Source organism: Denticeps clupeoides, chromosome 7, assembly GCF_900700375.1.
Source record: "Denticeps clupeoides chromosome 7, fDenClu1.1, whole genome shotgun sequence".
Classification (NCBI taxonomy): Eukaryota; Metazoa; Chordata; class Actinopteri; order Clupeiformes; family Denticipitidae; genus Denticeps; species Denticeps clupeoides.
In genome coordinates, this window is record NC_041713.1 from 7,674,344 (window position 1) to 7,689,505 (window position 15,162).

General features: G+C 42.0%; 1 protein-coding gene across 4 annotated transcripts in view; it reads right to left on the reverse strand.

The window, feature by feature from the left end:
- Window positions 1-15,162, reverse strand: part of LOC114793637 (myosin-10) — a 59,415-nt gene that overhangs the window by 18,830 nt on the left and 25,423 nt on the right. For 2 of the 4 annotated variants that reach the window (XM_028985688.1, XM_028985690.1), the window contains 12 exons: window positions 13,955-13,982; window positions 11,480-11,582; window positions 10,828-10,857; window positions 6,552-6,644; window positions 5,794-5,857; window positions 4,759-4,857; window positions 4,244-4,387; window positions 3,801-3,896; window positions 2,678-2,796; window positions 2,186-2,338; window positions 850-1,023; window positions 587-760 (listed from right to left, as the gene is read on the reverse strand). In XM_028985688.1, coding sequence (XP_028841521.1) covers window positions 587-760; window positions 850-1,023; window positions 2,186-2,338; window positions 2,678-2,796; window positions 3,801-3,896; window positions 4,244-4,387; window positions 4,759-4,857; window positions 5,794-5,857; window positions 6,552-6,644; window positions 10,828-10,857; window positions 11,480-11,582; window positions 13,955-13,982 — 1,277 coding nt within the window. The remainder of the gene's footprint in view (window positions 1-586; window positions 761-849; window positions 1,024-2,185; window positions 2,339-2,677; window positions 2,797-3,800; window positions 3,897-4,243; window positions 4,388-4,758; window positions 4,858-5,793; window positions 5,858-6,551; window positions 6,645-10,827; window positions 10,858-11,479; window positions 11,583-13,954; window positions 13,983-15,162) is intronic. The other 2 variants (XM_028985689.1, XM_028985691.1) reach the window with 1 other exon arrangement.

Below are 15,162 nucleotides of genomic sequence, written 5' to 3' on the forward strand. Positions count from 1 at the left end.
TACTGCAATTTCACAACATGGTCTGACTAAGACCCTCGCACCTCAACTCTCTGATGTTCATTGCAGAGCATAGACAGGTTTACGCTCCCACTGGATACCCTGGCTTCCCAGAAACACTTCAAAAGTACACGGACGTCTGTATACTTATTACAGTCAGTTCAGGTACACTGAGAAAAACATTAGAGCCTCCAGCCTCTCGATAACAGACATGAAACAAGTGCTAATGTGCAAATCCTGTGGTCTGTACATACGTGTTGGCAGGACACTGCCGCTGACGGACCACCCGATGGTTCGCGTTGAGAATTCCTCGTTTTTTATGTAACATGAAATTTCCCCTTGTAATGGGAACGAGATGGGGCTTATGCAACACAAACAGGCTTTTGTTGCACACGAGTGACCCAACCAATGTCAGAATGGTGAGCTCTACAATAAAACCAACTGGCTTTCCGCCACCATGGCAACCACTAACAAGCGGTGAAAATGAACTAAAAGTAACTGAACTGATCATGGAGGTGAAAGAACTGCTGGGGACGTGGATTTATGTGGAAAAAAATTGATCTGAAAATGGTGATGGTGTGAAACTCACCCTGCCGGCGTAGTGGATGATGCAGAAGTCGGCCTTGTCCTTCAGCTGCCGGGGTTTCTGGAATTTGGGGTGTGTTCCCTGCTCCTGTAGCACCTTGTCCACAAAGGTCTTATCTGTGGCTTTAGGGAACCAACACTCCTCATCCAGAAGGGCCAGCACCCCTGGAGGATTAGTCTGCAGGCCAAAACGGAAAAAAAAAATGAATTTGTGTAAAACAAGATGTTAAAAACACGCAAATCTGCAATTCTGGAATGAGCACGGACCGGCCTCTCGATGAGGTCGATACAGGGCTGGAGGTCCAGGCCGAAGTCGATGAAGCTCCACTCGATGCCTTCTCGCTGGTACTCCTCCTGCTCCAGGATGAACATGGTGTGGTTGAAGAGCTGCTGAAGCTTCTCGTTGGTGTAGTTGATGCAGAGCTGCTCGAACGAGTTCAGCTATGAGGAACGTGGAAAAAGGACAAAAATTAGTCTCAGAGCTCACAACCTTTCTACCACTATAACATGAAACTGGGTCTGTTCTGTGAGCAAACTCTTCCATCCTGAACAACAGGATGTCCTTCAGAGATACAAAACCTGGTAAGTAACTATAAATTCTACAAATGTGTTTGTTCAATAATACATTTTTACATGCAAGTTGCTCAAATCCTTATGCTTGCCCATATTTTCTGCTGCCAACACATCAAGAGAGTTACAGTCAAACAAGATGTTTCCTCCATGACAAACAAGACAAGACTGTAAAAGTCAGTTTACAAGTGAGAACGATTATGGCAGTGCAAAACAGGACAGTGTACAATATAGCCAACAAAACCAAGTCAACAAGTGCTTTTTATGTGTGTGCAAAAGATGTTCGCTCTCTGCCTAATATCCCACTGGGTATTCACTCAGCCAGTTTTTAAAGGTCCCATGAGATTACATTTTTCTTTTTCCTTTTATATAGGTCTTAGTGGTCCCCTACTACTGTATCTGAAGTCTCTTTCCAAAATTCAGCCATGGGACACAATTACAGCCTATTTGAGCCAGTCCCACAATGTTTGGCGGAGACAGAAAGTTGTGTCTACAATTTTCCAGAATAAATAATATTAAGCCGCTGGATCTTCAGAGGCTCATGTGATAGAACTAAGAAAAAAATTGTGCTAATTTTTACATCCCAAATTCCAGATCCAGCCATCTGAGCTGGCGCTCTCTGAATGACCAAACAGAATGACCAAAGCACTTTTTACACCTATCGCCTTTTCTAGCCACTGCAGGTCCATAGACAGGCTAGGGGAACTCGTATTAATGTAAAATACTTTATAAATACTGTTAAATTGCTGTAACTCCCTTCTAGCAGGTCTACCTCTGAATGCCATCCGACCTCTACAACCAATGCTGAATGCAGCACGACTGCTTTTCAGCCTTAAGCAAGGAAAAAGTACAACAGAGTGAATAAAATGATTGTATTCAGGGTTTGAGTCCGAGTGAACCACAACCGATTACTTCATTGATGGTAACATGAAAGCACATTGTAAGTCGCTCTGGATAAGGGCGTCTGCCAAATGCCATGTGAAATTTTCATGTCATGGGACTTTTTCTGCTGTCTGGGTCTGTTAGTAAGTACCTCAAAGATCTCAAAGCCAGCAATGTCCAGGATGCCAATGAAGGAGGCTCCCTGGCGCTTGGTCCGGTCCAGGGCCTTGTTAATGCGGTGGACGAGCCAGCGGAAAAGCCTCTCGTATGTAGCCTTCGCCAGAGCCTCCACAGCAAAATCCGCCTGGGTAGGAGGGCAGAGAGAGAATCATAAACCAGGCGTATAAACGGGTGCTGCGTCTGATTGCGGTATCTGATAACATCGTCCGCATCAATTTCAGGGCTACAACAAGGCTGAATGTCTTGTGCTGAACACGCCCATAAAATTAAAGAACATATTTACACAGCATATTTGAACAACCTGAAGATTAATTCACAATTTTGCTGTGTATAATGCCAAATGGGTCATAATTTGGTGACCTAATTCAATGTGAAAAATGGACAAAAAGCAGAATATCACATCAGACAGACTATGCCTATGGTGCAGCTTGTGGACATGGTGAGACAGAAACTGCTCTTTTACCTGCTCTTTGGTCTGGGCTTTCTGTACGTAGTCCCGGCCGACCTTGATCCGTGGAGAGAGGATGGCGCGAGTGAACTCCATCACGTTCATGCCCAACAAGTGACAGAGCTTCTGCGCGGCTTGGAGAACAAATAAACACAGTCTGTCAACACGATGGAGCTTTAAAGGATATTTGTGGCGAAAGCGAGCTGGTGTGACACAAATGTGTTTTTCATCAAAATAACTTTTCAACTACAGCACTGTGGGTTCAATGTTAATGTTTTTCTATTCATATATTACTGTAACTCTAAGACCCGGTACGATGACTAGGGCAATAACAATAACAAACTGAGACCAAACTGAAGTCTATACAAATCCATCAAAACTCATTTTTTATTTTACAAATAACACCATAACACATGTGCATCAGGAAATCATTAATCTGTTTAGATAAAAAAAACTTGGAGTCTTGTTTCACCCCTAGTAATGACCTCAATATGGCAGAGCTGAAACGTAACAGATTGTCATAGTTTTATGACAAGGCTTTGTATGGATTTGGACATGGACCAGAGGATCTCAAGAGAATAGAAAAGCCTCCTAACTCTCACGGTTACAACACCATCTAAGTTTCAAAACACTGAGTGAAGTCATCCATTTCTACCCGATGAAAGGAACAGACAGCACATGAGGCTCGTCCGTGATTGGTCAAAAAGGCAGAATGCATAGCCCAAGAGAAAATTACTAAGGGATACTTTAATCACAGCACCATAAGCACTGCAGGTTGGGAGTGTGAGACTGCCTTTTTTGGGCCCTTTTGATCACAGATTCAACATGGGCCTGTGTATCATTGACCCACTATAATAGGAAGTGAACATCTGCTCCAATAGACTCCTTTTCTTCCAGGAGAAATTGGTTAAAGGTGAGAAATGACGTAATACTAAATGCCTAAGTGGTGAAAGACACTCATTAGCACTTACAGCGGCATGACTATGTAATAATTAGTCTCAGTGAAGAATTTTATAGTCACACCCCATGATCAGCCATTGAGTTTCCCCTGACGTCTCCAAATTCTTTTACTCTTTTCCCCTCTGTGGAAATGTTCTGTTCTTTATTGGTAAAAAGAGAGGAGGCAGTGGTGGCGCACCTGTGTTCTCCGGCATGGAGGCCTGGTCTGTGTTCCTCTCCTTCTTAAAGACAATGTTGCCAAACTGCAGCACGGCCGAAACCACCTTCAGCATGGCTGCAATGAAAGTGGAGATGCACGTGTGACCAATGACAGCGCGAAGAACGACATTGAAGGGGTGTGCTCAAGATTGAAAAAGATTGCTTTTCAAGATCATTGTAGCCTATCAACCAGGTCACCCATAAAGTCTCAGTTTCCGTTTAGTGAGACCTGAGTTTGTCCATGGGGACCATCCCTGTCATTACTAAGATGCTCTGGATAAGAGTGCATCCGCTAAATGTAAATAAGTAAATGCAATCCGATCAATGGTCAGGGCTTGTTAAAAGAGAGTGAATAAAGTGAAGCTGTAAGTGTTCTCCATGTCTGCGTGTCGTGTGTGTGTGCATGCATGTACTGGTGCTTACACAGGATCTCGTCATGTGAAAAGCTCATGATGTGCATGGCATCCATGGTCTCCTGGAAATTGTCCTTGTCCTGCTGGCCAGGGATGGGAATGTTGCCATTGGAGAGGAAGCGGTAGTTGTTGAAGCCCTCCAGCAGCAGGTCGGCTGGAATCAAAAAGAATAACGAACTTTTAATAGAACTACATACAACCACCACATATAATACACAATATGCAAAAATGTGAATGAAAAATTAAATTATTATAAAACAAGAGAACACGTAATCGCATGTTCTCCAAGCAAGCCACTACCTACCACTGCACATAACACACCCAGATAACTCTGAGTTCTCTGAGGAGGCAGTGGTGGCCTAGCAGGTAAGGAAGCAGACCTGTGCACTGTGTGCTGTGTTTGCTGTGCTCCCTTCACCTTCACCTCACTTTCTAATATTAATATAATTTAAATATCAGTAATGATGTATTAATCAGCCTGGGAGAACAAAATACTGTCCAAATTCATGAAAAGCAGCTACTCACATTTCAGGTGCTCCCCGGCTCCAGCCAGAAGTTGGTAAAAAATATGGAAGGTCCTCTCATCTTTGGCCTGACGGATAGCCCTGGATTTTTCTAGAAGGTCTGGGTGTTTTCGTTAAGACTCCATTACATTAAAATAGAACCAGAAATATCAAATATACACTGTTATATATAACAGTGTTACTTACTTTTGTTAGGCTTCTTCCACATATATTCCATATATATTATTAACACTGAATTTGAATGATTCTCCTCCTTTTGACCCCAGATTTCCAGACCAGAAAAATATGTTTCTGCTGTTCTCATGATAAAATTTCATATTAAAAAAGGCAAACCACCAAACCATTAAGCAAGACTGAGATTTGATATGGAAGTCCTGGGAAAGGCCTTGTGGAAAATAAATCTCATAACCATTAGAACGCCATGGCTGCCATCAGGACAATGTAGTGTGATGACTTTCCCAAATGCACTTTCCATTGGGGAACACTATCATAAAAATAAACATGGATTAAAAAAAAAAAAAAAAAAAAGAATATCACACAATGTCTTTCACTCCTGCCAAATATTGCAAAACCACAAACCCTGACGGGGACTGGAAGTATTCAGCACAATAAGTAACACAAAACTTCAGTCTGCTTCAGATACTGTACGTGGTATTTAAGAATTTTAACATTTTGATGGTGTTAATTTGACACTGCATATTCATAGTAAAACTAATTTATCTGTGTTATAAAATTTGTAGCTCTTATAACAATGGAATAATTTACATATTAAAGTGTACAGATTAATTTGTACAAATCAACAAAAATCCAATATGGCCCTGGTGGGGGACACAAAGGAAAGGCAGAAGATGACATATTGCATGGAGCCCTGTGGGGCTTCCGCCTGTCCCGTCCACGAAGGAGCTGTCTCCACTACGCTGCATTCCTGCGGTTCTGCGTAAAGACCGGAGACCCCTCCCAGCTAAAACCACGGCTTCGTCTGCTCGCTATCTCTGCCTTTTCTTCTCTCTGTCCATCTGTAGCCAATGAAGGATACAGGTTTCGATGTTGGCTCCTACAATGTAGCCCGTGACGTCAAAGTTTATTCTGATGAATTTTCCCTGTAAAGAGAGTCGTGCAAAAGTCAGCCATGAAAAACAGCCATTCGGTGTTTCAGTTCACATGTTATGCAATTCTTCCTTTAAGCTCTGATTGGCCTGTAAGGTGGAGCATAATCAGCGTTCCATATGAACAGTGGTGTGTACAGTGAAGGCCAGACATGCTGTAATGCACGTCAAGGCTGCTTCCCGTCAGCCGTCCATGCCTTGTGTGTAATGTGTCTCAGATGGGCCACGAACACAGAACCGGATCTCGGCGTCCGAAAGGGAAAGGGCCTTGTGATGTCTATTTAAGGGAAAATAGGGAGCTGTAGGCATTTCAGGCATCTTTGGACGGACTACAGCGATGACACGTGTGAGGAGAGCAGGTACAGATGTGGGCAGCAACACTGCTACATGGTATTTCCATACTCCCTGTTCTTGGAATACTTATCATTAGTGTCTGGTTATCCAGTTTCACACTGACTTACACCCAGCTTAGGGCTGTGATTAATTTTAAATATGAAAGATGCTCAAATATATTAACGGCATTAAAATTGAATAAAAACAATGCAACACACTCATCTTACATAACTAAGTAGTTATACTATACTATAGTATTACTATACGTATTATCAAATACAACATTGTTATTACTATATCTGTATTATGTTTATGGATAACAGCAATTAATGGAATCAAAAGACTTTAGACTTACAAAACGTGATGAATTGTCGTTTTTCACTGTCTTGGCGTTCCCAAAGGATTCAAGGATGGGGTTGGCTTGCAAGAGCTGTCGTTCAAGCTCACCCTGGGAGGTAAGTAAAACAAGAATTAGGAAAATGATCACTTCCCAAAGTGATTTGACTGACAATGGACATCTGGGAATTTGGCAACTAAACCTACATTCAAACAAATAGTGAAATGGGGCATATTAAAGGTGCCAGAATGTAGAATGAAGTCGAGTTTATTTCATGCCAACTACAGAAGCATGAGTTTTAGGAGCACCGGGTGTCTACTGAAGGGGAAAAGGATCTGACACAGGGGTTATTACAATGTCAGCTGGAAGGTCCGAATGGAAGAGACCTCACTGGAAGTGTGTTAATGTTCCCGGGGAGTTAAAACACTCCACAAAGTAGCTGTGGAATTTTGAGAGTTACTAAACACGTAGGAAAATAAGTAAGCACAATTTTGAGAAAATGTAAAACATATGGTGCTCAGCAGTACAGAAACATTCCTCGGCAATGTGGACTGAATGATCAATTGATACTTTTTTTTTTTTTCGCTCTGGGCTACTTCTGTGGCAAGTTTGACTGATGCTAGTTAGTGTGAAGTGCCATAACATAGTGGGATGGATGAGAGCCTGTGAGCAAATGAAAAATCCTGCACATCCAAAACAGGCGGCGGATTGTGTAGAGCTCAAAGCACATGTGGAAATTGGAGCTGAATCCATCTGTGGCCATGGACAGAGGGAAACGTGTGGAATGGGTCTGTTAGAAAGCTGGAATTATGAACAGATTTGATATAACATGCAGTCTTTCTGTAGGACAAGTGCAATAATGTTTTTAATGCCCTTCTGCGCTTTCAAACGGCCACATACATACAAACAGTGGTGGCCTGGTGGTTAAGGAAACGGATCCATAATCAAAAGGTTGCTGGTTCGAATACTGAGCAAGGCACCTGTCCCCACACACTGTCTGTGACTGTCATGGCTGCCCACTAGTGGCATAGTGGGTTGAAATAGTGCGGTTTCAGCTCTGTTACCGTGGTTATGATGGCATTAGTGATGTGCAGAGTTGACTGCACCAGATGACAAATTCCATGTACCTGTGATTGTTATTCATCAATTTAGCATGCTAATGTAAAAAAAAAAAAAAACTTTTCATAACTATGCTAACAATGCTAATTTGGTTTATTGCATTTTATGTGCCATACCTATTGTATACTTTAACTGTGATTCTGGAGATTTTCAAGCTAACTACAAAGTCAAGTTTAAAGCTGATAATTGACTTTTTTGACATTTAATGGACTTTGAAATTTGTGCAAGTAGATTGAGCAGCCAGGACAAAACAAGACATCCTTCCTCTTGTTATAAAGTACTTTGTAATATTTTTCCTCCAGCCAGTAAGAGGGTAGATAGGCCAGGCAGAGGTAGTTTTAATTGTGGGGTATGCTATGTGCCAGCCTCTCCCGTCTCTGTAGATTTCTGTGGCTCCCAGAAGGTCCAGACAATCCACCTCTCTTTCTCGCTTGTCAAAACTTGGGTCACATCAAGAATTCGAGACACTTGAGGGTGACATTCCTGCATGTGGCTATGTTGCTGGACCAGGAAGAGCAGAAATAGTACGGTGGCCACATAACAGCAGGCCTGGCTTGGGGCCGGAAGGACAGGAGTGCCCTGGGACCTCTCGGGGACAGGATGGCTCTCTCTCTCCGATTTCGGCAGTCAGTGTGGGGCGCTGACCTAGATAAACAGAGGCCCAGAGAGCAGAGGAGTATGGCGACAGGGCTTCACAGCCGAGGACTGTCCCACATATTAACACAAAAAGCCCCAAATACCAGTTTCATTCAGTTTAAGATATTTGTGTCATAACAAGTGTTTAACCATTGATTTGTCCAGAGAAAATCCAGTCTGCTCCGCTCGTCCTGCTGCCCTGTTTTTTTTCCCCAGACTATAATTTCATTCTGAAGTTGCACTGTTGTTCTCTCGATTTTAAAAACTGAAGAGGATTTCACTTTCCTCCTCCACCGCGCAGGAGCCCCAGCTCCCTGCCCCAGGCTACTGTGCATCTAAAGCAGCTCCTCCAGGTCGGCCTGCTGCTGTTCCCCTTCTTCTCCTCCTCCTCCCATCGCATTCCTCTCCAGCCAGCTCACAGGCAGCTTTAATTGAATGCAGACTATGGCCTGAGCCAAGAGGGGCAGAAGTCTAGTGTTCCTTTCTCATCCAGGTACACACACACACTCGCCAGCGCAGAGGCGATCTTAAATTACTAACACACACATACATACATACATTCATAGCTTCAGAGAATATGGTTTCAACATGAATTCCATTTAGGCCACTTCTGGCTTATGATGTTAGTGAACACTCCCCCCAAAATAAAATGTGGAGGAAAAATATCTACTGCAGAAACTTGAAGCCATCAGGAATTCTTTAGTGTCACATGTGGATGTGAAAAGGGCTGAAAGGTGAATTATGCAACACGGCTGATCACTCCCTTGCCATTTTACACAGCAGCACATCCCTCAATTTATCGAGCTTTTTTCCTGCGCTGCAATTCTTGTTTCTTCCTCTCTGAGGAAGTTGTGTGTAGTTGTGACGGTGATGCTGTCCAGCTACATGCTTTGTCAGTAAGACAGATGTTACCCTTAAGATAAACAAGCATGATTTCGACTAATAGGCATCATTATGGTTTTATAGGCTTAGAAACTGGGAATGAATGCAACGAAAGGCTTGAGCCAGGATGTAAATTACAGTACATTCCCGGTCATTTTTGCAGCAAGACTTCAGATGGGTAATAGCTGCGTTATTGAGAACTTTGGTCTCAAAATAATATGTTTTGGTGGTGTACTAGGGTGTATAGTCCAGTGCACAATTGCTTGGGTCACAGTTTTGGCATTTATTAGTTATGTTAGAACTAACATTAGAGATTAAGAAGAGCAAAGAAGAGTTCTTAGTAATATTAAGCAGCCTAAATTGTAATTGCTTCATATTATTATTTCATTTTGCTTTCCAATTTTTCCAATAACTTGATTTCATGATTCAGTTATTAAAACAATTAAATAAAATAACTCTCAACAGTTAAGATCACAACACACCGAAAAGTATTTGTCTTGACACGGTTGGTTGCCTGTTTAGGCAATTAGTGCATGCTACAGAATACATGTTGATTTTAAAATATTGCGATTCAATGCAAATATGATCTCACTTGATCTTATTTGAATCTAAATACACCTACTCTGGCAGTGATTGAGTCTAAGATGGAGCCATTTTGAAAAATCCAATGCAAAAAAAACTTATTTAGTATTTGCTGCATCTGGAGAAAGTGAAGTGAGTTTGATTAATCTATTTTTCAGAGTCGGCTCTTTTTACCTTCATGTTTTGTTCACTATCATCAAAAGCCATTTCATGAGATTCTCATTAACATGAGTGAATAATAAGAAAGTGTTCTGTATAAACCTTCAGGACTGTTGGAATCCATCCCTGTTGTCTAACAAGGTGGTGGAGAAAGCCAAGGGTGTGAAATGCTGCCACAGCAAAAGCTCCCTGCTTTGGTGAGACTCAAAATGTCAATTTTTTTTGCTAATTTTTGTGTGTTATATTATAGTCCTTTTGTCTTCAGTTTTGTTCTATAATGTAAAAAAATGCTTTTTTTTATCTGTGAACATGACTATGGGATGGCCACTCAACCCTGATGGCTCAGACGTGCTGAAAATAAGATATTTTTAATAGTGTAGCCCTACAACGCAGTGCATAGTAGAGGTGTGAACCTTGACTGGTCTCACAATTCAAATCAATCATTATTATCAATGCCTTGATTATCGATGATTATCCCAGTAAGAGAATATGTTGATCTCTGAGTGTGTGGACACTCAGAGATCAGCTGTTCCTCCATCCCCGCATTGTGTGTGTGTGTGTGTGTGTGTGTGTGTGTGTGTGTGTGTGTGTGTGTTTTGAAGGGGCAGACCGAACATTAGCCCGCTTAATTCCTTCATTCGTGCAAAAATACGTAACGGCGTGTACCGGTCAAATATTAGGATATAATCGATTATGTTCTGTACTGCATCGATGCAGAATTGTCTACATCTGCATCATGATGCATTGATTATAAGATTTATTTCAACAGCCCTAGTGCATAGCTACAGGTTTAGTAAACCAGACCAGCATAGAGACGTAGCAACCAACCAGTTGTTAATATTAAACAGCAAGCTTCTCAAGTGAAGATGCATGCAGTAAAGAAAAGTAAGGAGGGTAAGAAAGCAGAGACACTTGCCTGAAGCTTCACTGGCTTAGGTGAATCGGGCTGTTTGTCACAGATAAACAAATGCAAAGCGTTAACACATATCTGAGGCTTCCGTTTGTCAGACACAAAGCCAAACCCTCTGAACATTAAACCATCAGGCCCCCCTTTCAGGTGCCAGCAGTCATGCCCATCCAGCCTGGAATGAAGTTTTTTTTTTTATAGCAGGCTAACATGGCATTAGAAGGCAAAACAAGATTAGCTATCAAAGCTCTTAGCAGAAGTCGCGAGAGCAGGCTTAGTTTACGATGGCATCAGTGTCGGGTCTAGAGTTGCTTAAAGGACAACTTGGACAATGGACGTCCTGTGACTTTTTTTTTATTAGGGATGCAAATATGCATTCGTTTTAATTTTCTAAAACATGTTCTATTATACAAACACTAAAAATGCAGCATTAATATGAATATTAATACAAAATCTCAAGCATCTGAAAGCATTGCAAGTCAACAGGTCACTCATTCAGTTTGCTATTATGACGTTAAATAAAAGTGAGATATTATATTATTATTATTATTAAAAGTACAACAAGTTTCTCAAAGTGGCAAATGATTTACATCCCTGGAGACCTTAAACATACAAGTATACTGCATGTCTGTTGCTGAGAGTGTGTGTGACAGGCACTCACAGGAATGTTGTGGTCTTTGCGTCCTTTGTGTGAGGAGGCGACGTGGGCCAGGTACTGGATGACCTTTTTGGTATTCTCTGTCTTCCCGGCTCCTGACTCACCCCTTTGTATAAAAAATAAAAGAGAAGAAGGCAGAAAATACAGAGTTGGTACAAAAAGGGGACAGAAAAACAAAGAAGAACCCATTTATATGTTCATTGTAATTTACACGACATATATTACACATAAAGTATTATAATTCATTGTTTCTGCCAAAGATTCTGGTTACCCATCACCACCACAACAGTATTTTGTAGGGAAACTGTGACTACACCTCATGTTGATATTATAATATGTATTATGAGAGAGAGAGAACGAGTGATGAACAAAACCCTGGTGCAGTGGTGGTCTAAGCAGACTCATAATCAGAAGGTTGCGGGTTCAAATCCCTGGTGCCACTGACTTGGCACTACTCCTCACTGCTCACAAATACACAACTTTTTTATCCTGTAGGCCAGTTTGACAAAAGCTAACTATACATACATCTTTAAAGAGAAAAAGCAACATGGCTCATCTCGTACAAATAGCAGCTCAACCACATACTGTAGCTACTCATCATAAATGTAGGCTTCCATTCCCAGACGAAAAACTACAACTAAAGCAAGAGCTGAGCCTCCAGGGCAGGGGTCCTTTCTTAAAAGAAGGCTCAGGTCTAGAAGTCAGACGACTGTCCAGTCAAAGAAATGGCTGTTAGGATCTTCAATCATAGTTTGGTATAAGGGAGGGAGAGAGGGCAAGAGTCATAAAGGCTAAAAAGAATAACAAAGACAGAGAGAGGGAGTGAACGAATATGACAAGACAAGAGAATTAAAGCGGTGGGAAGGACGGACAGACAGGCGGAGAGTAAAGTGTGTTAAAAAAGAAGAAGTAAGAATAAAAAGCGAGAATTGAAATAAAGGCCACAGTTCCCGCCATCCTCCGGCCCAGCCTCCATATCCACCACATACCAGTGGCTTTACTGTAGGCAGCCATTAACTCTCCACACAGAGGGCCGCTTTTGCAGGAGGGCAAGGGTGCAACTCTGAGCTCCGGCCAAGCCACACTCACAGACATGCTGCATACTAATCCCCAGGGGTGCGTAAAAATTCCCCTCCCTTCATTTTCAAATAACTTATGGTATTTTTGCACGAAAGGGGTAACACCAAAACAACATCAAGAGGAGTCTCTGGTTGCAACTACAGACCCTCAGTCAGACCTTAAGTGCCCCCATTAAGGTGATGCTTTAGTCTGCTTGTTCACTGCGTGTTTATGGGGCTCTGGACGTTTTTCACACTGGTGAAGTTGAAGTTTAAAGGGCCGGATGCTTCGGCATCTAATCTCGTCTCCAGGTGGGACATTCCACAACTCAGACCAGCACCCTGGGAACAAAAAACTGCGAGGCTGAAGTTGATTTCCAGAGGACTGACAGTATGTGAATGTGCCAAGTTAATTAGGAGATAATATGGCACCATGTTCACAAAAAAAAAAATACAGTCAACCATAATGACAAATGTTCCGAAAAGAAGGTGATCTGTGGAGGGCCAAACTAGATGCCGTCAGTAATCAGTAAAGGCTGAAAAACAGTCTAGACCAAGCACCAGGAAGAACAAGAAAATAGTATTTATCTTTATAATAACTAGTGGTGGCTCAATGCAACCAATAGAGGGAGCTGTTCTCAAATTCCAATCAATCTATACAAACCTAATTCAATTTAAACAAGGTGTATATCCTAAAAATCCCAAGTTTTTCCAGATAATTCTCTACTTTTTCTAATATCTTACGTAGAGTCACAGCAGAATGAGCTGAATGTAATTTACTTCAAGCCATAAAAATTGTTCACTCACACAGTGAAAAGTAATTATGGCCAAAGTTGATGTTTAGTTATTCAGCTCCAGTACACTATTGGTAATTGCACCACGCATTAGGACTTTTTCTGGCACTGTGATATAAAGATTTTGCCATTCATATTTACTCTAATGCCTCTTAGGCAAAGACACATAAACACACATTCTCCTTATTCCCACTGGCATTATGGGGCCCAATACAATTATGGGTCCCCTAATGTGATTGTTATGGGTTTATCATTTTAACAGGGACCTTCTGCTCGGTTACATAAATAATTCCATGAAATGAACATTGTTAATGAGTTATATCTCACAAGTCCGAGTCAAGTCTCAAGTCATTGAGGGCAAGTCTAAATTCAAGTCACAAGTTATTGTTAAGCGCGACTTGTGTCCGATTCTCAGATGCTAATAAAATAAAGATGGCCGCACATCCTGTAAGAATTTGGAACGATTAGACACAATTGCTCACTCATGCAACTAAAGACTAATTAACACTAGGATTTGTGTGACTGAAATGTGCCAATTGCTTCGTCGGGTAAATCCAAATTCAGATGGAAGTGATTTGAGGGCGGACAGAGATGGATGGGCTGTGAGGAATGTTGCTTGTACTTACGTGCACAGGATGGATTGGTCCTCACGGTCTGTGGGGGAAGAAAGAGGAGCGAATGTCAGCAATGTGATCTTTTCATTAGCAACACAGTGATGCAGGCAAAGAGACCAGGGTCTGGAACACCTATCAGGGAAACATCTGCAGTAGACAAGACTACACTTGATCAAAGAAGTATGGCAATTGATTCGTCACTGCAATTACTTAAAGTGCTTATAATGCACTTGTAATTAAATGTTTATTACATAAAAGTTGTCCAGAAACATGCTTGTTTGGATTTCAAAACAAAGCAATTGCATTTTTTATGTAATGTATGAAATCGTGCTGATGCTATTTGTGGGCTGTGGCTAAAGCAAGGAGAAAATGTGAAGAAAATAATGCCTGGCTCAATTTACTTGGAATAAAAGAGCCAGGCTAAATACAGCTTCAATCAAACCAATCAAATAGAATATAGTTTCCTTTTAATACAGATTTGCTGACAACTGGGCTCTTTACACCGAGTGAACGCTCTCCTCTGGGTTTCAGCTGATGTGTGCGTATTAAAGCACCGTTCGGAACACAGGTCCCAGGTGAGCCAAGTGAATCTCACACATGTGCTCACCGGGTCATCAAAGCATTCGGAGAATACCGCGGAGCCACTCGCCACGGATTCCCATCTGCCAAAATACATACTCCTGGCCCCTTGTCCTCCACCTCAAATAAACTCCTCAACATTCTCCATAAAGCCTTGACTTTCTTCACCATATTGAACAAACATCTTAGCTATGAGGAGATAAGGGCTTAATAGCTCCATGCCTTCCACAAATTATGAAGACCAGCTTCTCTTCCACCCACATTTATGTGAAAAACTGAGGGCTTGAATTTCCCTACAATTGTTTTTAAAGGAGTACCTCCACCAGTGTTCCGGGTCCGGTCTTATTGGTCTGTCACTGTCACGTGCGTGTAAGTGTGTGTATGATGTCGGGTCGGTGGGTGTGCGTAGTCTGTCTGAGTTGCCAGCAGGTCTGGTCCAAGTCGTGCCCTGAGTCGGTTGTCTCAGGGTCTTTCGCGACCGTAGAGTGTGCTTTCGTTTTTCGCGACCGTAGAGTGTGTTGTGTTTGCAGGTGTTCAGGTGCCCCCATGACATCCTTTCTTTTTCACGTTCCCACTTCCCCTTCCTCAAAAGTAGATTCCTATATGTTTGTTTGTCCCACTATTCAATAAACGCCTGGGTC